General features: G+C 42.8%; 1 protein-coding gene across 2 annotated transcripts; it reads right to left on the bottom strand.

Moving 5' to 3' along the window:
• Positions 1-1,089: 1,089 nt before the first annotated feature.
• Positions 1,090-25,744, bottom strand: ldb1b (LIM-domain binding 1b). Of its 2 annotated transcripts, none has more exons than XM_056279516.1 (11): positions 25,589-25,744; positions 12,986-13,088; positions 10,762-10,806; positions 10,388-10,463; positions 10,180-10,282; positions 9,848-10,020; positions 9,196-9,318; positions 9,009-9,092; positions 7,183-7,306; positions 4,430-4,578; positions 1,090-3,255 (listed from the first exon to the last, which is right to left on the bottom strand). In XM_056279516.1, the coding sequence occupies exons 1-11, from the start codon at positions 25,614-25,616 to the stop codon at positions 3,025-3,027; spliced, it is 1,239 nt and encodes a 412-aa protein (XP_056135491.1). In that variant the 5' UTR covers positions 25,617-25,744; the 3' UTR covers positions 1,090-3,024. The 2 variants fall into 2 exon arrangements, with proteins under 2 accessions (XP_056135491.1, XP_056135490.1); XM_056279515.1 differs by lacking the exon at positions 25,589-25,744 and adding an exon at positions 18,555-18,616.
• Positions 25,745-25,852: the final 108 nt, after the last annotated feature.

Genomic DNA, 25,852 nt, shown 5'->3' with positions numbered 1-25,852 from the left:
GATATTTGGTTACATTATTTGTAAGTTAAACGATAAAGATCTACTCCTTGGCCCTATTCTCCGTGACCTCTAACCCCTCAGTCACCACATGATCCATTTGCTGCACAACCACAAAACACAAAGGAGAGGGAAGTGACCATTCTTGCAAATAACTTTTCGTTTCTGTCTCACATTTACAAGAGCCAGAGCTGCTGCAACAGGATGAATGAGGACTGCCCGGCTCATCTGTGTACGAGCTGGAGGATAGCAGAAGCTGTGCTGTAGGCAACACAAGGTGCATGTGTGTGTGTGTGTGTGTGCGCACACGCACATGCAACACACAGTATTATGTAGCACAAAACACAATACCGTTAAGAGAGCCCCCCACCTCCATCAAATCTCATAGTTTTGACTGAATACCTCGAGATCAATAATGTGAGTCATTGGGCGGGGGGGGGGGGGTGATGACAACAGGTGCTTTCACAACACAATGTATACAGCCTTTAAGAAAGAAAGCCACTTTATTTCGTCATTGTATTCTTACAACAGATTTGTTTTCTGCATTTAACCCACCCTATTGTATAGGAGCAGTGGACAGCTGCAGCGCCCGGGGACCAACTCTAGTTCTTCTTTCCATTTCCTTGCTCAGGGACACAGACAGGACACAGGAGTATTAACCCTAACATGCATCTTTTTGATAGTGGGAGGAAACTGGAGCACCTGGAGGAAATCCACGCAGACACGGGGAGAACATGCAAACTCCACACAGAAAGGACCTGGGACGGCCCGATGTTCGAAACCAGGACCTTCTTGCTGTGAGGCAACAGTGCTAACCACTGGACCACCGTGCCGTCAGATAATGACACCTACATTACTATTTCACCTTATCTAGCCTCATATCACCATGCTGATATAGCAATTCAGTGCCCAGCTCTGCAGCAGACACTTACCAGGTCATAGTGAACACCCAGCACTGACTGTGATACCTTGGACAGGTCGCTACCAGACTGACTAGAGTCCAGATGCACGCTATGTTAATGTACAGTAGACCTATCAAACGTGTGCAAATTAACTAAATCAAAAGGGAAGAGAAATGTTCAAACCATGTGATGTTTTAAAGTGAAAATGTATCTTTTATTGGTACCATACATTAATTATCAAGGGCAAAAACTAACCAAATCAAAAAATATATATAAAACAATGATTTTTCTACAGGGTTTTCAAAGGGTACAAGTCACCATTAAAATTAAAATTCAGTTGAAACTTGCTGCTGGAAATAACTGCCATAAAACAGCAATATAAAAAAATAATAATAATAATAACACGAGTCTTCTCACCACTACCAGCCATGGGCCAAATGAGATGGATACATAGTTGGTTTTATTCAGATTTTCCGAGACCTGTGGGCACCACATAAATTAGTAAAAATTAGGCAAAATTTTGAAAACCTTTGCCACTGACAAAACACTTGTAAAATTCATTGGTTAGTAAATCAATTCACTTCACATTAAGTTAAGAACCCCCAGCTCGACAAATCTTGACAACTGTGAAACTGAAAAATATTCTATGTGCATGACACAATATACAAGCAAGTAAACGTCCTTGAAATTTGAAAAATAAATAAAAATCAACAGATCAAGTTGAAACATTCCAAAATTACCTCTCAATGGTGACTCTGTACCCTCGTGGTTTTGTAATTTAATTTACACAAGTTTTAAAAAAGATGGGGGGCTGTAGGGGTGGGGGTAAGGTTCATGAGTTTTTTCTCCTTTTTTGTTTTTCTTTACATTAGATCGGGATGGCTTTAGGTAAATCTAAGTAAGAATACATTTTATTACAGTCAGACAGAACTTTGCTACTACCTTAAATATACAAGCACAAAGACACAAAAGTCAAATCTCCAAAAGGGAACAACAAAAAGAAGACAAATTAAAAACATCCACACTAAATTATTTCTCTTTTATAAACATAAAAGATAAAAACAATATATTTTCGGGAGGGAGTTTAAAAGTCCTATGTTGTTCCTTGGTCTGTAGCTTTTCAATATTGGTAGAAAATAAAAAGAAAATCAACAATTGAAACAAAGGAATTTAATACAAATTAAAAAAACATTCTAGGGAAATAGATACTGGTATAAAAACTCTTAGAATGTGTAACTTTGTGTGTGTGTGTGTGTTTGGGTTTTAAATGCTCTCCGTTCAGAGGGGTGTAACTGCTGCACTCTCATCAGAGAGGGCATGGGCACTAGGAGGCTCTAAATCCTTCAATCTTTATGTGGAGTATATATGCATGTATGTATGTGTGTGTATGCACAAGTGCATGAGTAAGATATATCTCTAGTGCCACAGTTGAGCTCTTCCACTGGTGTGTGAATTTCAATGGTTTCTTAAAACAGACTGATTCTGAACTCTGGTCCACCTGCAATGGCAACGCAACAGTCTATGTTCAGAATGACGGTTTTGACTCACCAAACTATATATACACATACACACACACACACGCACGCACGCTCTCTGTCGATAGCCACAATGAATAAGTGTAACTTACACATTGGCAGAGCAGACCAGAATTGAGATCCATATTAATAGAATAGCTTGGCAAGTTGTTCCTAAGCATCTTGCCATGATCTCAAAACCCCATTACCACCATCCCCTTACGCCCACCTCTTCTTCCATGCATACATAACTATGGACACACTTTCTCCTATGCAATCTTCCCCTGCAAAAAATCTCTCCTATGTCAGATATCCTTAAAATTTGTCACTCTCCAAATTGTGAAAATAATTGAGAAAAGAAAGAACATTCTCTTATGGGATGAGGAAGAGGGACACAGAGTCAGAGCATTAGGAAGCCACTTAAACTGTGAAACTTTTAACGTGAAGAAATTTCTACCGAGCTCAGCAGCAACGATTTCAGGAGAAGATGTACTGAGCCTCTGGCACTCTGAGCTCCATCGCGCCACCCGCATCTGAGTGGTTTGACTAATTTGGGCTCTGAAGCGATGTCTGGGTAAGGTCGGGGTGTTACAGTCGCGGGGTTCTGCACTCTACTGCGACGCCTGTGAGGTGGGATTCTCGCTCTTGCTCTCCTGGCTGGAGGGGGCCTTGTTGTTCCAGGGAGAGTTGGCGCCGAGCGCTGGTGAGTTATTGAAGCTGTCCTCGTCATCGATGCCGTTGGCTGCATCAAATTGCGTATTCTCCAGCCGTGTGATCAGACGCTCGTCCTCGTCACCAAACTCCCCTCCCATCAGCGTGGGCTCTCCCACCACCATCACATCCTGCAATACAGAGGCAAACTGTTGTCTATATTGGAGGGCACAAATCAACCGGCATAGCTTCAGTAAGAACAAGGAGAGTGATGGGTCATGTGAAAGACCAGGGGCTCATGCATCACCTAATTTAAATACTAACACAGAACCATCTTCCTAGCCAAGTCTATGCTAAGGTTGTCCATTTAACTAAATAAAAAAAATAAAAAAATTGTTTGATATTTGGAACAAAAATGTAGGCAAGTTCGAATTTATATGTCAAATATAGGGGCGTCCGGGTGGCATGACAGACTATTCTGTTGCCTACCAACACGGGGATCGCCGGTTCAAATCCCTGTGTTACCTCCGGCTTGGTCAGGCATCCCTACAGACACAATTGGGCGTGTCTGCGGGTTGGAAGCTGGATGTGGGTGTGTGTCCTGGTCGCTGTACCAGCGCCTCCTCTGGTTGGTTGAGGCGCCTGTTCAGGGGGAGGGGGAGGGGGAACTGGGGGGAATAGCATGATCCTCCCACGCGCTACATCCCCTTGGTGAAACTCCTTACTGTCAGGTGAAAAGAAGCAGCTGGCGACTCCACATGTCTCGGAGGAGGCATGTGGTCGTCTGCAGCCCTCCCCGGATCGGCAGAGGGGATGGAGCAGCGACCGGGACGGCTCGGCAGAGTGGGGCAACTGGCCGGATACAATTGGAGGGGGGAAAAAAAAGTCTCAAAATTTCAGGATTAAATACAGGCCTATCCAGTGGCCAGTAATTAATTGTTTATTGAATATCAAATCCCTCTATTCATTTTTGAAATGCTTGTTAGTATGCAAAGTTGAATTTATTTTCAATATTCAAATTGAAAGTGACAGCCCTAGTCTACACATTCAAGGGATTTGACTTGTTGGGCTGCTCACATTGAACAAGGAAAACATAACAAAATCATAGCATGATCTCAAAGAATACATGAAAAGTATTCTGTAAAATGTGTTATATATTGTACTGTCAAGCAGGTGAATCTGATTTTGATTGGGCTTAATAATAGCACATTGTTATTTTGTTACTTATGGCATTGTGTGTGTGTTTTTTTGTTTTGTTTTTGTGAATATCTAAGAAAGATAGACAGAACTTAGGACATAATCGGGGCAGTTCTGAGAACACTGTATTAGCACAGTCATGTCAGTAGATGGTGCTGTAATACTAACTGGAACTTGGCTGGACAGAGGGAAGCCACTTGCGGGGCTCTTCTTCTTGCTGTTGCTGTTGTTGTTGGTTCCTCCTCCTCCGCTAATGGTGCTGCCGCCTGACATTTTGCGCTTCCGTCGCTTGTTTGGGGCCTGTCTTGCCGGCTCAGCTAGGGAGGGGGAAATTAAAAAATGTTAGTAAATACCTCACCTGTCAACTGTGCGTACTTATGTGTGAAAACCCTGAAATTTTCATAATTTTGGTGACGTTCCATCACATTTTTTGAGGGCACAAAGCCACACGTAAGGGCAAAAGGGCCATTAAGTCCTGATGATTTTGAGGTCAAGGGAAGCTGAAGTTCATGATTTAACACCTAGTGTGCCTGTTTTAGTGGAAAAATATGGTTATTTAGTCATAACATTACTTATGCACTTGTCCCTTTAATTCCTATACTCAGAGGAGAACTAAATATTGCATATACCTATATAATTCCTGTAATCAAATAAAGAATGACAACTACTTTGAACCCAACACTAATTTATTCTGCAGATAGATAACATACAACAAGTAAAATAAAAGTTAATTTATTCTGAAAATAAAGTATTGGGGTTTGAGGTGCAATGCACGCATTGCGTGTTTGTGTGTGAGTGAGTCAGCGTTGCAGTGCCTTCTTAATTGGTCCATAGTGTTGAATAACTGGTCGCTATTGTTTGATAAATTAAGCAGGTTAGAAATACAAGTCAGTTAACTAGATTGCAACCTAACTAGGATTAAGTCAAGTTAATGTTAGCGAAGTTAGCAGTAGTAGATTTGCTTAAGTAGCTCTACCTGATGTCTGTTAACGTTAATATTTTAATAAAAAATAATTAATGTTATCTGATGAACGCTACGCTGGGTTTGCACAACAGGCGGATCGGGAGTGTCAGCATGTTGTTTAAACTGATTGTGGAGCCAGTACAGAGAGAACTTCCATGTCTCTCTTTATCAACCCGAAATGATTTAATATACGTTTTCATTTCGATAACTTGGTGACAAAACCAATTTCACTTGGAAAGTGATATTTCACAGGATGATCGGACATGTATCATCTCTACGATTACCATTAATTCACATTGTTGCTCATATAGGTAATAAAAAACCAACAACCACAAAAAGAGACACGGTACATTGTGAAGCCTGGGCCTATATGGTTCTAAGATATGATGTTTATATGTTTACAGTGTATTTCCCCAATGGATTTTCGTGAAAGCCATGCACCGCACGCAGAGAAAACAAACTAGACTCCAGAACAACTAGGAATACATGCATATTCTATGGCTGGTGTAAACATGCTAAGGCACCAAATGGGAGCAGACTATACAGTGTAAGAGTCCACATGACAGTGGGTTTGTGTGCGATAACCAGCCACCTGGGGTCAGGGCACTAAGACCGCTAGGGATGGGAATCGTTAAGATTTTAACGGTGCTGATACTGCTTATCGATCCGGTACTTTAACGGTACTCTTATTGGTTCTTTTTTGTTTGTTTTTGTTTTTTTAAGAGAAAAAACAAAAAAATTAAACAGAATTAAGATTATTTTCTCACGACTGGACAGAGCATTACTTTTAATCATTAACCCATGTTTGTATAATTTAGTTAACACTAGAATGACCAAGGCTGTCATTTTGACAGTTTTTGATTTTTAAAGTTTAATAACTTTGGGGGGGGGGGGGGATACAGACCTGCCACTCCATGAGTGCTCCTAAAATTGCATATATTTGCATTAAAATTAGTTTTAGATCAATTGCACCCAAAAGAAGTTATAAGATCTGTCAGTCGTTTCCTAACATACATACTAACATTTGCAATGCATTAATATCCCAACAGGGTATTTATCTTGACAGAATAAAGAGTTTAAAAACCTGCTGTCATTTTGACGGCCCATGGTCGTTTTAGGTAGGTGTGAAATCCCAGTCGTTCTAGTGTTAACTCTGTGTGGACTCTAGACTGCTAGCATAAATAACATACCTGATGTGGATGGGGCAATCAGAGATGAACTACGAGCTAGGCAGTCGAAAACTGTGCATTTCTACGCAAGTATTTGATGCACTTTCACTAATGTTTCGAAAGACTCCTTGTGTTTTTGCCCTTACATGCAAAAGACTTGTTGCACTTGTGGCAACGAGCATTGTCAGCATCGACTCTAGTGAAGTATAACCAGACTTTGACCATTTAGTTCCCTCCGCCATTGTCAAAGAGCAGGCTGTGTGTGTGTGCATGTGTGTGTGTGTGTGTGTGTGCGCGCGCGCGTGCGTGCGTGCGTGCGTGCATGCACACACACGCGTCAGAGAGAGGCAGAGAGAGCTGGCCCTGCCCCTCAGCTCGCACATACAACAGGCTCCGAGAGAGATTTTTTTTTTTTTTTTTTGCTCCAAGAGAGAAATCTCTCTTCTGGATTAGCAGTAGCAAAAATGCATCATAGACAAATGTCTTAATCCTGTTGCAAATTAGAAACAGAGTTGGTGAGATAAAAGGCGCAAGACAACATTTATGTAGCCTAAATAAATAGGAAACGTATTTCCTTATTTTCTCCAATACTGATAGCAGAACCATTAACGTTGGAGCTTATCAATACTACGGTCTTTAATAATTAAGTACTGGTTCCCATTTAATACCCGGTTTCGGTACCCATCTCAAAAGACCACGGTGACCGAATGGCACATAGGGCAGGCAGTACAGCAGCCATGGCTGTGTGTGTGTGTGTGCGTGTGTGCGCACGTGCGGGTCACACCTACCTGGTGGTGCCACCATCCTCTGCCATTTCTGAAAGAGGCAGGTCTTGAGGCAGTCTCTGGGACTCAGGCTGTAAGTCTTGTGTCTGGACATCAGTTCCTGCATGGGCTCCAGAATCACACACAGCTGGGGATGTGAAGCATTGTGGCAGGGTGGGGAACACAAAACATTTAGTCACTACTGGTTATTTCTAGAATGATCCACTGATAGTTAATCGCAGCCTTTAAAGACCTTAATGATCATACAACTGTGAATGCTATCTGTCCACTCACATTAAACCTCTTAACATCAACCCATACGGTTATCATCTGAGCTGGTTTAGAAATTAATAGTGTAGTAATTCAACCCACAGCTCCTATTAAACCCATAACCTCATGAGTCCTCACCTTTAGAGACTCATGGAAAATACTTTAACTTTTTACTGTGTCGTAAAACACAGCAGTTTACAAAGCTTATGAAAAAAAAAATCTTGCTTGGGCAAGGAATGAGGTTATTTTGAGACGAAGCTGACTTGTAATCAACTCACACTAAGGTTGGATGATTGTTTCTATTTTCATATCGTCTAGTGGTGGCTACTCGAGATCACCAGGGTGCGGGGCGAGAGAGACTGTATGTGTGTGTGTGGGGGGGGGGTTACGTCACAGCACGTAAGTGAAATGCCAGCATGAACAACTTAAGCTTAGTGTCAAAGAAAAACCTAACATCTTGTATTTGGGAATATTATAGGTTTTACCCAGATGCCAAAAATGAACCTAAAAATATTACACAGCCCATCTGCAAGCAATTTAAAAGATGTGTGCCATTGAAGGACAGACAGACCACTAATTTATTTTCACACGTGTGGGTTTCACCTTCCTTCCGAGGCTGCAAAACTGTCAATACAGTTAAAGTTACGTGAATAAACAGTTGTAAAATAAATAACTAAATAAAGTGTGAACATTTTATTTAAAATATTTAAATATAGAAAAATCTTAATAGCAATGTCTCCTCTATTCAAACAATGTCTCCTCTATTCAAACAATGCCTCCCTATTAAAAGTCTGTCTGTGCTTGGTGTAACAATATCACAGCATCATGTTCCGTTTAACATTATTATCTTATCTTTAATATCACAATCCAAATCATATCCATAACATTAACTACTCTTATGGAGCGCAGAGCAAAGTTTTGGTGAGCTGGCATATGGAGAATGGAGGTGCAGGGTGTCGGATCCATGGAAGAGACAGCAAATTGGTTTGTAATTAAGGATTCAAAATTCACTTGTCATTTGTGCTGATTAACGGGGCTCAGCAGGCGGACATGCCACTCCACCAGAAACATCTCTAAATGCACAATAGGGTGCAGATTCTAGAGATTATTTTCATAACAGCTCAGGTCTGATAATAAGTTAGTAAAAAAAAACATCGCCTTGATATCGGTGTAGGAAGAACCAATCGTCGATCATCCCTTCAATTGTCAATATACGATCCGATTGCTAATCGATACAAGCCTACCTCACACACTGCATATGAAGAAATTGCAAAACTGATCCCCTTGGAAAAGTTAGGACCATTTTCATCCAAAGCAGAATCCTAATTCAACTTTCCAGAAATGTGTTATCAAAGAATGATACCATTGTCAAAATGATGAAATTCAAAAATCTGAGTCTCTGGAGAGTGTTTTCAATATACTGTGGTGGCACAGAGGTAAAAGGAAAGCTGGTCTAGTTTAAAGGTTTTGATGGGGCGGGGGTGAATGGAAAATATGTGCATAATCAGTAGACAAGAGGGGCGGGGGAGTAAAACTGGTATCACTTTGTGACCTCTGCACTACAGAGGTGTGTTACTCACACGGAGGTAGTTGAGGGTAGAGTTGGACAGGCCACATCTCGTGATGTTCTTGGAAAGCTGGTCCAACATCTGTGGGTCCTGGGCCTGGAAAAAAAAAATCAATCATTTCCACACAAGTCACAATGATGGCACATTCCAAAACCATGTGCCTCTGAGTGGGTTCCCAGTCCACCTGTTATCCACTCACATGCATGGCCAGTATACTGCGGGGGATGAGCTCACGGTGTTGTCTGATGCTGAAGTGCCACGTCTTTATCCTCATCATGTCATCAAACATGAACTCCAGGTATAAGCGGCCCTCAACACAAACCTAGTGTCAGAAGGCTGAGGTCACTATATATAAAAGGGATGAACTGAAGCTATAATACACAAGAAGTCAAGTTACAGATTAAAAGCATAAAATCAGGAAATAATGTCAGGATCTCCGTGTAATTGTCAAGTGAACTTGCTAACGTATCTAAAGATCATCTATAACCATTTTATCTGGCCATATAGCACACTATTAAGCTTTTTCCAGGAACAATCTAATTCACATTAACAGTTACAACCATGTACACACAGAAGCTCCACAAGTGGGGCAGTGCCTGGCTCAAGAGCATCTTGGCAATAACTTTTGTAAATGGGGGAGTATTATTATTCCAGCTCCGATTCTCATAAAGCAGTCCTTTTGGTCAGAGACCCACTTTTACTGTATGGCAAAATCTTGCCTCAACATGAATTCATTTTGGGATTGGAACAATATGGTCAGTCCAGAACACTTCCCATCTCTTCACTTTGCCCTTTACATTTCCTAGATATAAATTTCCTTGGCAAACGGAAAAATAATTGGACATGCACACCTGTGTGAACATGGGTTTCCCATTCTGGGTGACCATGGTGCACTGATCACAGTCGAGGGAGACAAAGTTGTTATGGAAGGACTCCTTTGGGTGTTTCAACACATAGTACAACTCAGTGGCACCCCCCTCAAATATAGACCGGAAGTACCTCGGAATTAATGTCCGGCCAATTGCTGGTGAGGAAGGAGTGAAAACAGCAGAATGTTGAGAAGGACAAAACATCATTGTATTGTAGAGCAGTGGAAGTGGGTAACTACCTGCTGCTGAAAGACAAATGAAATGTAGATATGGAACAAGGAAGAAGAATGTGCTCCTGTGAGGCGTTTTCTTACTGTAGCGTTTGGGTCCATCCTCCAAACAGAAAGTTATGGTCAACATGGCATCATCCTCAAAGAACTCTGTAGTAAATGCGTCCCACCATAGGTTATCACATTCCTACATGCCAGACAGATGGGGTGGGGGGTGGGGGGGGTCAACTATTGACACAACATTCAAGGTGATTGTGTTTGCAGGTGCATGCGTTCACATATGTGTGTGTACCTCTGTCCAGTTCTGTAGTCGTTTGTTGAGCTCAAATATTCTGTAATCTGTCTGGTTTCCATATGGTGTGTGTCTCCTGGAGCATCATATAATAACAGGAAAGACAGAGGAGTGGAGCACAAAAAACAGAGAGAGGAAGAGAAGGGAGGCGTTAACACAGTACCATGACTGATGTGACATTGTCCAATCAAAAAGAGGGCTCCTACATTTCCCCATTCCTCGTTCCAGCTTTATCGTGGACATGTTTTTAAAAAACAAACAAACTATTAAGTCAGACAAGAACTCAAATTTCCTATGGCTTTATCTGCACAGGTAGCACTCACTTTCTGAGATCACAAAAAAACTTCAGATACTAGAATATAATGAGATCTTACCCTATTCCTGGCTCCAAATATGTGGGAGGGTACATCGGTGTGGGACTGTGGGAACAAGAATCACAAGGAATTTATTTACAATATGGATAACATTTGTATCCTCAGTCCCAACCCAACACCTTGTCTTTCTTTAAAGACCCTGAGACAGTAATAAAAATTTTTTTTAAAAAAAACAAGATGACATGGAGGACATAGTCAGTAATGCCATATGTCTCAAATATACACACTGACATCTGAAAAGCAGAATCAAAAAGGTGCCATAATTGGCATAGTGCACACTCGACAATCTATATCTAAAGAAGCCTACATCTCATTCCTCCCAGCTCAGTGAATTATAGTCAAATCATTTTCACCTATCTGAGAGAGGTGGACAAATAAAAAAATATATCTGGTTTTCCTCAGGGCAAATAACTTCTAATAAATTCTGGATGTCGATGTATCCCATTAAGTTGCCCATATTTTGTATTTTGTGTTTACGAAAGGGCTTATTTGTATGAGAACAAGACAGAAGACAGTTTTAATTATAAATCTGACACATTTTTTTTCTGAAGCTTAAGTCAATTCATCTCTAAAAGTTTGTGTTTATTGTCAGGATACGGAACATAATATGGGTGCTTTGTGAATTTGCGCAAAATCTACAGTTGTTAAACCCTTTCCTTTTAAATCCACAACAGTAGTGAATTAATCTTGACCTGCCATCTTAAAAGATCATTGCATTTGCTGCTGCATCTGGTTAACCTTGCTAATGCTTAATCACTCTCTTCTTACACTGAAAATGAAAACATTTTAAAACTGGTTTAAGAAATTAGTTTGTACTCCAACCTGTATTCAAATACATTCAAAATGCAGCTGGTTATCCTACACACTTGCTGGTCAGCTTTGGAGAGCCACTAACTTGAATCTCACATACCTTCAGTCATGCCCGTTGACTAATTTCTGTAAATACGCCGCAGCATTACTTAAATATATATTTTAACAAAAAGAATGATTATAATCCACATCCTGGACTCAGTTTGCTGTGTCCAGATTTCTTACCTTTTAAAAAACTTTATTTGCAACTGATTTTGATCGTTGGATTACATCACGCATCAACCATCTTGAGGGACCAAGCCATATGTATCATGTGTGTCAGAAAACTACAAAGACTGAGGAAGGCCAAAATAATTCCCGCCTATTAAAAGCCAAAGCCAACTAAATTCCCCTATTTTGATTGGAACAAATTTTCAGTTTCATACCACTATCCACTTTCAATCAACTACGCACAGTGCCCATCAGAAGAACCAAGGAAAACATGGTTGACCCATGGGCTTTGCGTTGCAGAGGTTTGGTTGCCAGACTGAAAAGATTTTAGACTGAAAGTTGATTATACCAGGCATCCAGAAATCTGATTTCTCCAGACTAGGGCTGAATGATGCTGATAAAAATCAACACTGCATTATTTTTGTGATGCATGTTGTAATATTAAAGAATGAAAAGGAAAGGTACATAATTTCAGCAAATATATGCCTCTTTTAACTTTCCAAGTTCCATTTGCAAAGAATCTACCACTCCAGCAATGATTAGGGTGATTTAAGAGGGGGAAATAAGGCAGTTGTCCAAGAAGTCATTAAATCAGACTAAATCATATTATTTGTCAGATATACCAGAATAATTTTCTTCAAGAGTAGTCATAAAAAAGTGGAACGTACTAGATTTTGTTTTCTATCAAGCAATAAGTTGGGCCTGACATGACTGTTTGACCCAGTTTTCCTTACATTGCATCCTTCCCAATGTGACTACTGCACAAGGACATATTGTGACGTCAATTCTGAAACAATATATTGTTTAGACATGTACAGTCATAAAAGTGTGCAGTATGAGAAAAATAGCTGCATACGAAGGACATTTAAAGGTTTGACATGAAAAAGTTAACACCCATAGGACTCTTGCTAAAGCATTAAAAAGCCTGCTGTGGTACTGACATAATAAAGCAGTCCCGCCCTATTGATTTTAAAATACATCCTGCACTGTCAGCCCAGAGCACAGTAATGCAGCAAATGATACCACAACACAACCTGCATGTAACAGCAACAACAACAACAACAACAGATATTCCCAAGAGGCTGCATGCTCCACTTCCTTTTGGTTAGATCCAGCAAGAGAAACGTACTGCCTGTCTAGACCCAACTCAACAAGATGTCAACCTGAATTTAGCCGAGAGATACAAACAGGACAAAAAACTCACCCCACGTCTCTGTCCAGCATGGTACCAGGGTGGAAAGGGGGAAAGGCGCTACCGTTGGGGGGCTCCTTGGGGGAGTACAGCTTGAACGACTTGGAGGAACAGCCTGAAAGAGATAGAGAAAGAATATTGCTTAGTATCATCACAAATTAGACAACATGGAGAGATGGTCTCCATCCTAACTGGACTTAACTGGTTTACACTGATCATTAGGCAAAAAGCTTCTAAAAGCTACATGAATTTTATTGTGCCACAATTTTTTGGAGACACTTGGTGAATGGCTATCGTGAGAGACGAATTCACATGGTGACTGAGCTGGTCAGCATGGCCCAGTTTCAGTTGGCTGCACTCTTTCACAGGTTGGCCCCAATACAACAATCTTGTCGCATAAAGGCGCAAAACAAGAGTGTGACTAGGAGAGGTCCCCATTTTCCAAATGTTCTCCTCAGTATTGCAACAGAAACTCAAACCTCAAGCTGGTACCTTAATCTCGCAAAATATCAAAAGACAAATTCTGGCTTCACTCACATTGCCAAAAATAAATAAAAGAAAATAAATAAAAACTCGTGAAGAAAGAAAAACAAAAAAATTGATGCTACAAACACACAGCCCCGCCCCCTTCTTTACTCTAATTGCCCAGCTCTACCATAAAGGCCATCGAGGCGTGGCAGCCACTAGGTCACGACCTCTGCCATCGCTACGGTGAAGCCCCGCCTCATTAATGTCCCTCTGTATTGTCTCTGCATATTAAGCACTCTTACACACACACATTCTGTGTGTGCATATGTGTGATTCAGACTCAAAGACAGACAGGCAGGCATAAGTTTGAGTTGAATTAACAGCAGCTGGTATTTAACCAAGCAGATAAGAATAGGGATTTAATTGGGGATGCCACAGCATTATGATCTATCAGTTTATCGTATGTTGTCACTCTATTACAGATATTAAAAACTCCTGGATGAGAAAAATGTAATTAGATAAATATATGTACTACTGCTTACAGCCATACAAACATGGATAGATGCTTAACACACAAGCATACACACACTAACAGAGTCCAACCATAAATCTGACATCAAAGGGACAAGAATGTGGTCAAATAAATTCCAGAGATCCCTAAACTTCAGACACACACACTTGCATGTTAACACTGATCAAAGACAGCCCTTCCATTACACTTCCAGCTTCATAGCATATTGAACCCAATCCAGGAATTGGGCTTTATCTTCTAGAAATGTTTGAATCTTAGGTTTCATGTCAGTTCTAAATTGTTATCCTGGCTGTGAAAAGAGAGAACCAGCCAGTGCAGAACTACACCACTGTTGATTTAAGTCACCTTACACAAAGTCCAGCGTATATGTTATAAGCCCAGAGGTAATGTGTGTTAACTTAATAGAAGTTATTTGAATTCTATGGAGACATCATAGCTTTTACCTTCAAAAAGGATGGGTTTGCCATCAATTATATGGCAAGAACAACACATCCACAAAGGGCTTAGCCTTCACTTTTTGTAAACAATTTGTTTACAGTAGGAGCTGGCAATGAAGGCTGTATCACCAGAGGAAAACAAATGGGAAAATAAATAAATTAATAATCAATAGTTATGTGTCCATTAGTTGTTGAGAGCTCCATTAGCTTCCCTCCTCTACTGTTGGTGGTTAATGACAGGCCGTCACAATCACATCAGCAAGACTCCACTTCCTCTACTGGGAATTATGCTCTCTCTCTCTCATACAGACACACTTCTAGGTTTGACATTATACACTACATGACGGCAACCCACGTTAACTTACTTTCAGAGCAGAGCTGACACTTTCTGTGAACTGTAGAGCGTTATGAATGGCATAAACCAATCAGACAATTGAAAGCCGGGCGAGCCCCCCCCCCCAAAAAAAAATATCACTAAGCGATTTTATGGTAGGAACAGCCTTTTATCGTGTTCCATTCCAACCTCTCCAAACATCCACCATGGTTGCTAGTTTGGGTGTCTAATCCCAAACAATGCCTTTTTGAAACAAAGGTAACGTGCAAAACAAAATGTAAAAGTTGACGATCACACAACTACATTGTCACCCCCCCAACCCAGTTTCTAACATTGACAGGGAGGCTACATTTGTAATGGCTTTCCCTTAATGTAGAAGCAAGCAAGCAAGGTAACAAGCCAATAATGCTAACAGATAGCCACATAGTTATCCACCGGATTACTACGATTTAGCAACGCTTCTATTGCTACAATAAACAATAATAACACTGAATGTCACCGGGGGGGCAAACAACCGTGATAAAAACAACCGAAATAACTCCAATGGCCAAAACGCTGACTCCACAAAACACTGTCCTGTAAGGCCTACGGTGCCTCCATCCCACAGAAAGCTAACGTTAGCAACCAAGTTAGCTGTCGGTATCCAGTTAGCCAGTGTTAGCTAGGTTGCTAACATCTTGGTGTTAAAGCGTTTTTTTTTAAAGAAAGAATGAAACCCACCGTGAAAAGACGCGAAACAAACCAAGCGGTAGCATGTAAACAAAAAACAAAAAAACAAACAAAAAAACACGTTATATGCTGCGGTAGATGCGTGTATTTTAGCAGGGCATGTGTCTCATAAAAACCGTCCCTTTACCTGCCGGAGAAGTCCAATCACAAAATTGATGTTTACAGATCCGTGATGAGAGACCGTGTGCACGCTCCGTGCGTAAAGACGGATAGGCCCGCTTGTACGGTGGTTGGCGGCCGGACGCACAACGTACAGCGAAGACGTCTCACAGATTAGGATACCAAAAAAAACAACAACAAACAAACAAAACAAAACAAACAAACAAACAAAAAACAAAAACACAACAAAACAAAAAAAACGGAAAAAATCACTTCTCAAATCGCGACGGTGGAAAATGAAGAAGCCCAAAACGCGAGAGTCAGTTATATTTTATTCCCTTATTCCCACATGAGGCCTTGTGAGTAGGCTGAAGGCTGCTATGGGTTTTACATACGGACCCCGATGAGCCCTTTGTTCACTGGAGGACATGAACAATAGCTGTAGGCCCTCCTCCTTCTCTCCCCTCTGCAATGCATTAGCTCCTCTCCCCGTCGTAAGAGGCGAGCACCGTCAACCGCCCTCTCCCCTTTCTCCCTCCCCCACTTTCGGTGTAAGCCGCACATAAAGGTTGTTTGGTAAGCCCCCCCCCCCACACACACACACACATACACACGTGATTTTACCGTTATAATTGGCACGGTTGAAAATCGGCCTAATACACCCAACCGGAGGTAAACGTGGATAACGACGACCGAAACTGTTGACTGCAATTACGTTTGATTTAGGCCTAATTAGCGCGCATCACATCGTTGCAAACAACAGAATCGAGACATGAGCCGTGGCATTAAAGTCATCCCCCTATCTATCAAATGTCATTTGGCGTTAGTGAAATGGGTTTATACTTCATCAGCCGCCTGATGGTTAGCAATTGGTTGGGAGAAGTTAGCCTGGCCTCCAGTGAAATCAACTTTAGTGCGTGCCTAACAAAGATCTGGCCCATTTTCATTTGTTGTGCACTTTGGTTTACAAACCAAACTGATAATTCCGCGATGCTCTCTCTCTCTCTCTCTCCCTCTCGCTCTCTCCCTCTCTCTCTCTCTCTCTTTCTCTCTCTCTCTGATGCTGCTGCATTCACATGGAATCCGGTAAACGCAGACGGCAAACCGGAAGTCATTGTGGATGAAAGCAGGACGGTATAATCAGTTGACACCGGCAAGTTATGCCGACAACGGCAGGCGGCACTGCCGTCCAAAGTTAAAATGCCCTATTCACACATTGTCGATGATGATTTATGTCGTGCATGTAAATAAGCAGGATATAACATACAGATAAATCATTGCCAATAATCTGAAATTATCAACAAATCCACGCATCAAACTCAATGAACAAATCTCCGTATGCATCAGATTGTTACCTGATCGAAAAGAAGTAGGAGGAAGTATACACGTATTTTTTTCCTACCCCTTCATATGGAATCCGGGAGACGGTAAACGGCAGAAAGGCAAAACGGAACGGGAAAAACCACAAACTACGCGAGGAACGGCAGAAAGGTAAAAAAAATAATAATACATGGGTTGCTATGGTGATGTGATAGTTTGCAGAAAACAAATTAATTTTCATTCAATTCTTTACAGTAATTCTGTCAATTCATATACCTATAAAATTGTATGTCAAAATCCATCTTTTCTTGTTTTGTGATGTGCTACGTAACATCCGGTTGTAAATTCCATCGCAGAGGACGGCAAAAAGTTAGTACTTTAACTTTTATTTTTTATTTTATCATTATCATTCGGGAACGAAGCTCCCCAGTCCGCTATGTTCAGTGTGGTGCATTTACCAAGTGGCCTCCCCAAAGATCCCTCTTTTCATCAAGATAAGTAAGTTACTGCCATATGATCAGAGCCCATAACTGGTCCCAAGCCGGTTGGTGTGAACACAGAATGACCTCTCAGGCCTTACACGTGGAGTTTATCCAAGACCTGTCTCTCACATTCCTGGCTACAAAAACACGTGGATGTTGGCCGTTCCCATTGGCTTGACCGTGGAAAGCCCGTGTCGGGAGCACTTTGTAGTTGGTAAGGCTTCCATCGCTCTACGATGTTCTTTTTTGTTAACGTCTTTGTATGTTCAATCCAAAGGGGGGGCGTGGTCAGCGGTAGTTTAAGAGTGTCTGTAGCTGGTGACTTGCATGGATTTGCCTATCTTACTTTCACTGGGCCTCGTAGCCATGGCAACACGAGCAGTCAGCAGTGTCACGACTGAAGAGGGGCTAAGCGTCATCCATGGAAATGGAAACACAAGGGTTAATCCTGGTGTGTGTGTGTGTGTGTGTGTGTGTGTGTGTGTGTGTGTGTGGGTGTGTGGGTGTGTGTGTGCATACATACTTACATGTCTGCGTGTTTGTGAATGTGTGTGTTCAAAGCTCACCCTTTGAAATGGTACATGACAGGGGTTAATCCCCAGTGTGTGTGTGTGTGTGTGTGTGTGTGGCGGGGGTGACAGAGAAATTGGGGTGAAGGGAGTCAGGATAAGGGTTGGAGGGCTTACACACTCCGTCTCTTATGCTCTCAGGCATCAGGCAGGCCTTATCTCCAACCAACACCCAACTAGCAGCTCTGACGTGCACGCGCACTTGCGTACACACATGCGTACACACATGCAACTACTCAACCTTAGCTGTCTAGTCTCGTTCTACTTACACGTGTAGTCAAATTCACACCAACCTTGAAGCAATGATTCTGTGTATAATACGTGTTTCATGGCAAAAAGTATACTGTATGCTGTTTTAAGTAGCCTTACAGTTAAACCCAAATATGAAACTGGCTTCAAACCGTTTGGTTCAAAAGTTGTTAGGAAAACATGGTTGTGGTAAAACATTTACAAGATTTCTCTAAAAAGCACATCAAGGGAGAAAGTTGAAAAGCGGTTTTCTATTTCAGCCACTTAGTTGGCTCTTAGGTTGACACTCTTTCTTCTCTGATACAGAAGCAGGCATTGGGGGGGGGGGGGGGGAAAGGAAAAGGACAGAGAGAGACACTCACCTGCTTCAGTATCAAGTTGTTCTGACATTGCCATTTTTCACCTAAAAATACAACCTTTCTACACCACTGCACTTATCCTACTGTAGTTCTATGCTCTCTGTCATTCTCTTTATCTCTCTTTCCCCTTCCTCTTGCTCTCTCTCACTCTCTGTATGATAACTCCCATATCCAGACTGCCAGGCTCAGGGGGCACAAGGGTGTGTGTCCACAGTTGTTGCGTTTTGCGTGTGCATGACCGCTTGTGCACATGCATTTGTGTCAGTGCAAAAACGTTTGTGTTTGTGTGTGTGCGCGCATGTATGTGTGTGTGTATGCATGCATATCCGCATGTCGGTGTCTGTTTTGTACGTGCAAATGTGTGTATGTTACCCATCCACTCACAAGTCAACAGGAAACTAAACGGCATACACATCTGTCACAGCTATGATAACGGCCGTCTCAGTCACCCCGCCCATTAACCGAACCCTAGACACTGACTTCAGACCAGCCCTATGTTAGTCTGTGCTAGTTGCTGAGCAGAAGAATTAGTTTGGGTAAACTGATTCGAGCTCTAATCTATACAGGACACGCTAATGAGACTGTCATCATCATGGGAGGCAGAGTTTTTTTTTTTTTACTGCATTTCCTCTTACAGAAAAAATGGTGTTTGCCATAGATAGCCTTCAGTTCATTTGTATTTGTATGACTATTGTTAGTTTTTTTGTTGTTGCTGTAACTACTATAATGTTGAATTAATGTGTAAGTCTGATGTAAACAGGTTTTTAAAAAAAATCACAGAAATGTTACCAGTGGACAGCTAGGTTGCATACATGCCATATATGTATACATATCTCTGAAGGTCCTTGCAGCTGTCAGAGAAACACCAAGACAAGTGGCGCTTCATACACAAAGCAGACCTCTTTGATTCTGTTATTGGATTACATGGCAAACTGAGTGCCGTCTGATTTCTGCGCTGCGAAGACCCTGTGAGCGCCGTCACTCCTTTCCGCCACTCTGATATCGCACACACTTGGACGGATGAGGACAAACTGAGCAAACCACGGAGCTTTGGACCACAAACGCTCTGACTGAAAGATGATGAATGGGACTCGGAGAAAAGCTCGTCTGCCCTACACTGCCAGAGAAATGGCACTTTCACGTGGGCCCTCGGTGGCAGCACAAAAATTACACAAAGAAGAATACTAAACATGACATTACTGGAGGGGAATAAAGAAAGAGGACTCGAATAATGCTCTAAATCCGATTTTTAAAAAATCTATTAAAAAATAGCATCTGGAAGTGATTTGCCTCACACTTCATATGGATATTAAGTTAAAAATTAATGCGTTGTTGTCATCATTACAAGGCAAAAGAGTAACCTCTCACATTCGGTTCACTCATTACCTGTGGCCTAGCATTGGCTGCTCATATTAACCCAGCCACCTTCGGCTTTTAAAGCAATACAACTGTAAAAAATTATTTAAAACACCCAATATATCTTGAGTTCTCCTCCATTATTGACGATATCATCAGTATTTATGGTTAACAGTTGTTTAAAATGGGTCATTTTGACCAGAACAGAACACAGGGGGTTAAAACCGACCTACTATCAACAGGACAGGAGCTGGCCCAATCCCCCTTGGATTTGTACTGTTGATGCAGCGCCCCCGTGTGGCTAAAATAAGCCAGTGTGTTTGTTTTAATTCCTCACGTTATTCTCACTGGCAGGGTGAATTCCCCGTGTTGGGATTTCTCTGGCAGACGAACAGAGACACACTGCAACAGGGGCACTTCAGCGGCAAGCACGTCACACACAGCAGCAATGGGCCGTTGGATGAAAGGACTGAAATTAATAAAGGGGCTCCGTTGGGGAACAAATTTAGAATTGATGCGCAGTATTTATCTGAAATAGATACTGTGCTTTCGGAAGAGGGTGACAGATGTGATGATATTTTCAAGTTTTATTTGTCTCGTGCACAATCATACGTTGTAGTGTACAATTGTACAACACACAGTGAAATGAATGGTAGCGTACTCCAGTGACCGTGCAGGGAAACGCAAGGATAAAATATAAAGACAATGCAACACATTAAAAACATGCGATAGAACAGACCATCATCACTGTCATGAATGTAATTATTGCTAGTTAACTGCAATCACTAGCTTCATATTGTCACTAAGTGGTTGGTTTACTAAATGCAAAAAAAAGTGCCTCATGTGTCAAGATTTGTGGTGTACATGTCAGTCACTGTTGTCAGCTGATGGCTGTGTGAGGGGAGATGACAGTGCCCTGATGGTGCGCTCTCTGTTCTCTGGGAGCCTTTTGTCTGTCTCTGATCTCAGAGTCAGGTCTGCCCCCCACTCAGCCAATCACGTCACCGCTCAGCCTGGCAGAAAACATAGGAGCACAGTCTGATCGCTCTCTCTCATCCACCCACCCCTATAATGCTCATCTCACTCCCTCCCTTTTCTTTTTTCCTCAGTCTGCTTTTGCTCTTTTCCTTCCCCTGTCACCTTTTTTTCTCCTATGTTCTCTTTCTCACCTCTTTCTTGCTCTCTCTCTCTCCCCCTCTCTCTCTTAAGCTGCCTCCCTCTACTGTATCTGCACCCCCCCCCATCCTCCTCACTCTTTCCTTGTGTCACACCCTCCTCTCCAGGCTCCCTTGTTGTGCAACCCGTTGCTAAACAGCTCAGCCTTTGTGCATTTGGTCTGTTGCCATTTCAGCCAGGCTGCAGTCTTTACTCATTTTCCTCCAATCAGGGACACCATGTGACTCTCTGCATGAGAGGGCACAGTCCCTTCCCCCTGCTCTCTCTCTCTCTCTCTCTCTCTCTCTCTCTCTCTCTCTCTCTCTCTCTCTCTCTCTCTCTCTCTCTCTCTCTCTCTCTCTCTCTCTCTCTCTCTCTCTCTCTCTCTCTCTCTCTCTCTCTCTCTCTCTCTCTTGCTCTCTCTCTCTCTCTCCTGCTCACTCCCCTCCTCTCTTTTTCTCCCTTTCCTTGTCTCCCCCTCCTCTCATCTTGCCAACAAGCCAGCCAGGCAACATACGCTAGCAATCAGAGAAGTCAAGGAGAGAGGGTTTGAAGAAGGAAGGAGGGTGGGGGTGGGGGCGGGCGAGGGAAACAGTGCAGGGGAAAAGAGTGTAATGGGAAGATGGGGATATGTGAGAGAAATGAGGGAATCAAGAGTGAGCAAGGGGAAGGGTAATGAGGGAAGGGAGCGGGAGGAGGAGAAGGAGAAAGAGGATGAGCGATAGCAAGAGAAGTATGGTGGAAGATAAGGGGCGTAACATTAAGGTCTAGGTAGGTCAGAAGGGATTCTATTTTAAGCTGATGGTGACCGCAAAGGACAAAATACTTTTACTTTAGGAGTGCACATGCACTTACACCTTCTCGACTGTCATGTCATGAATGCATTGCTGCATGGAAGCACATCCCAACACACTCTTCCCCAGTGTTTATATCATCCACATGTTGAGGCACATGTGTGCACGCGTGGCCCAACGCACACACACGTTCTCAGCCCACACAAGAAGGAGGACGAGCCTTCTGTGTTGAACATGGCTGTGGAATGTAAACAAGCAAAAACGAGAGAGGGGGAGAGAGAGATATAGAGATAGATAGAGAGAGAGAGGAGCCAAGAGAGAAAGACCGAGTCAGTACTTCAATATTTTAGTCAATCATAATCAATACAAGCAGCGCCTTTTCACCCACTTTGTATTGTCCTAAATCAAATGTGAGATAAAGTAGACTAGACAGGAGACGAGATGTGAACAAGGAGATAAGACGGCATCAGTCTCGTCAGGGTGAACTTGAACTGATCATACTGGATCACACTGCTGTCGCAATGATCCTATACTAGTGACCCCATGTTGCATTTATACTGAAATAGGTCAGTGAATGTTTTTTTACCTGTCACACACACACTTGTTTGTGAGGAAATAAACCAAAATAAAAGAAATATGCAAGGTAGCGTTCCCTTGCAGTTCTCCTTTGAGGTTGTAGTTACCAATATGATAGCAAAGCATCTGAGCCTTTCGTGCACTTCAGCATCCGCCAGTTGCATCAGAAACGCGCAAAATGGCAATTTCACCTTTCTCTTGTTCGAGTGTAAAACAAAAATGTTTTCGTAAGGAAGATGGGGGGAAAATGAAAGTAAAATCACGAGGGCAACGCTACAGCGAGAACAAACAATATGCGAGCAAAAGTGGAGCACACAAAAAGTGCGGTCATACGTCCTTTTGGAAATTTCCATGACCAAGTTGATTAAGAATGCAATCTGACCGCAAGATAGCTAAGGCCGACTCTAAACAAATGTTCCCACCTCCGCTGTGGTGCCTCATTTAATGGCTGAGGTGGCAGAGTTTGCCTTAATGCCACGGGGCACTGCACACACATGCGCGCACACGTCGACACTAAGCACTTGCGCGCTTATCGAACAGAGGTGCACCACGTGAGCCGATACTTTGTGTGTTCAAGACAAACTGTGTGCGCTCACGCAAATACAACGCACATGTACGCAAATACACAAGCACCTACACACACACACACACACACACACACACACACACACACACACACATACACACACACACAGCTTGTCCTTGCTGATACCAAACTCATCACCCTCCTGTTTACATCGCAAGTCCATTGTTTCAATCTCTCAAGATGTATGTACCCGGGTCGAATGGATAGACATATCAACCCCCCCCCTCTGTGTGTCGATGCAGTTAACCGCGCGTCAAACAATATTATCAAGTGGATTTTGTCCTTCTGAACCTTCCACCTATGGAATAATCTGTCAGCTAAATCGTTCCCAAACTGTGAACAAACCGTCTGCGAGCTGTTCCATCACAGTAAGGATTTAAGTCAGAACTGGCACGGGGTAACTTGATCTTGGATGTGTGGCTGGCTAAACTTCTCCGTCCACATCCAGACTGTTTGTGGGCTAACCACACTCGCCACTGTGGCCTGGCAGAGAGCGGAGAAGAGGAGGCCGTATCAGGGTGATACTGCATCCGTCAAAGTGTTGGACGAAATGTATACACACACACACACACACACACCAATGGGACATGCCCACTCTCAAAAACTTTTTCTGCTGCTCCTCCCGATAAACTGATGTTGATATGTCAGATTTTAACGCATCCTTCGTGGTTATTGTTATTTACTTGATAACAGGGCAATCAAAAATCTACACAGTTTTATCAATTGTCACGTACACCTCCCATCAAAAGCAGAGTGTATGTCTCTGTGACCACAGGCTCCTCGGTTTATCGCTAGAACTTTCTCCCCTGTTCTTTGCTCTTCTGTCTGATGAAATAGAAAATGAAAAAAAAACGCTCAAAGAAGAGGTGTAAAGATGTAATATGTAAGGCAATTAAATGTGAATGGAATGATTAGAGGACCACCAGAAGTGAAGCGGTCCTCGCAGACTGTGACCACACGGCTCTCAGCTCATGGGTGTAATGTGTTAAGATGAGACCTTGCTGTGACAGAGCACATGACAGCACACGACGTCCTCATAGCCACCATTCATTCCACCTGTAGCCCATCTCATTACTGTCGTATCTCCAGCGTTAGGATGCACAGATTGAAATCGGCTTTGGATTTTTTCACGTTCGTGAAATAAAATGGAAATCTGGCTTGCGTGACTTTCTAATCTGTCTTCAACCAGCAGCGTCGGTGCAGGACAAGGCAAACAGGGAAAGCATGGGCTCGCTGTGTCGCCATATAGGCCATTGTTTTCCCTTCTCCCCTTCAGGTATGCACTTACTGACCTCCTTTTATGAACGGTGGAAGAAAGGACTGCTGGGAAAGATACGATGGAAACTACTTATCCAGGACATTACAAATCCATAACCGTGTATTTTCAGCGAGAGAAAGACACAGTGCTCCAGGAAGACGCTTTATGTACCAGCCGCAGTCAACCAGTTGAGTACATTACTCATTTGTCGTGTCAGCGTGAGTAACAACACGGGCTGCTGAATAAAACCCTTTGGCTTTGTCTGAATGAGAACATACTTGTGGGCCTTCCAAAGGATTGGTATCGCTCTCATCTGCGCCGTTTCAAATCCCGACTTGTATGAAGTAAAACGTGAATGAAACAATCATCTGCGTATCACACGTCTACTATATGAATCAATCACCCGAGAGCCTTTGAGCCAAGCTCGTGAACTTCGCCCTTTGAATACATCACTTGGTCGGCTGTCTGATCCCCCTCCCTCCCCCTCCCCATGTTAATTCTGAGAACTCCTTAAATGGGATCCTAACTTTCCTCACTTTTTCCACGAATATATCCTCAACTTCGTTGGAAAAAAGGAGTCAACACAGTGTCTGGTGCCGCATCGACCTAAGATGAATCCGAGACTCCGACTTCGACCCCGCTGTTAACCCGAACCGCCGTCGATCAAAACCAATCGCTGTCAGCAACGGCCAAACAAACCGGCGGAGGAATGGACTAGCATTAGCGGTTTCATAGCAACAACTTTGAGTCCAGATGCCTCCGACTGCTAATCGAGTGGAGCCCTCGGCGAAGCAAAACAATGAGCTCTTTTCTCCTCTCTCATCTCAAACCCTTAACATTCTCTGAACTAAACAAACACAGACTCGTGGGGCTTTGAGGAGAAGCCCTTTGTTGTCAGAGGTGGGGGATTAAAAAAAAGTGCTGACAAAAAGACTACGTGTTGATCCATTCTAGTGTTTTCTCTCCTCTCCATCCTCACAGCCGTCACAAGGGCAACCTCCCATGAGCCTTTGCAAGCAGAGCCCTAAGGGCCCGGGCCACTCTCTCTCTCTCTCTCTCTCTCTCTCTCTCTCTCTCTCTCTCTCTCTCTCCTCTCTCTCTCTCTCTCTCTCTCTCTCTCTCTCTCTCTCTCTCTCTCTCTCTCTCTCTCTCTCCTCTCTCTCTCTCTCTCTCTCTCTCTCTCTCTCTGGCCCGGTCACACCACAGCAACTGCACTTAGTGACCAAAAAAATACAACACCAAGCAGAAAGTCAGTCACTGGGCAAACAGCGAGCCGCCGTTTTCGACAACCACCAACATGGTAGCTACTTACCGGGACACGCGCAGCCGCCCACAGACATCTTCTCACATGTCTGGTCTGAATCCAAACAGAATGGTGATGGCTTTTATCCCTCCTTTCCTCCTCTTTTCTTTTTCTTCCTCTCCTCCTCTCCTATCCTCCTCTTTCACCAGTCACTGCTGCTGCCACTGAGGCTGCTCACATGAGCGTCTGTTATCCCTGTGGTTCACACGCGCGCGCGCGCATACGCACACACACACACAAAAACACACGAGACACACACACCACCAGGGAGCG

The sequence above is a fragment of the Lampris incognitus genome, chromosome 5, assembly GCF_029633865.1.
Source record: "Lampris incognitus isolate fLamInc1 chromosome 5, fLamInc1.hap2, whole genome shotgun sequence".
NCBI lineage: Eukaryota > Metazoa > Chordata > Actinopteri > Lampriformes > Lampridae > Lampris > Lampris incognitus.
The sequence above is the reverse complement of the archived record's forward strand: the minus strand, read 5'-3'. Positions and strand labels throughout refer to the sequence as shown.

Excerpts from the sequence above, each read along its gene's own strand:
- ldb1b (XM_056279515.1), bottom strand. The coding sequence starts at position 18,588 with ATGGCAATGTCAGAACAACTTGATACTGAAGCAG. Across the intron at positions 9,319-9,847 it reads GGAAACCCATGTTCACACAG|GTTTGTGTTGAGGGCCGCTT; the intron begins GTGTGCATGTCC and ends TTCTGACACTAG. Across the intron at positions 3,256-4,429 it reads CTCTGTCCAGCCAAGTTCCA|GATGTGATGGTGGTGGGAGA; the intron begins GTTAGTATTACA and ends TCTGTATTGCAG.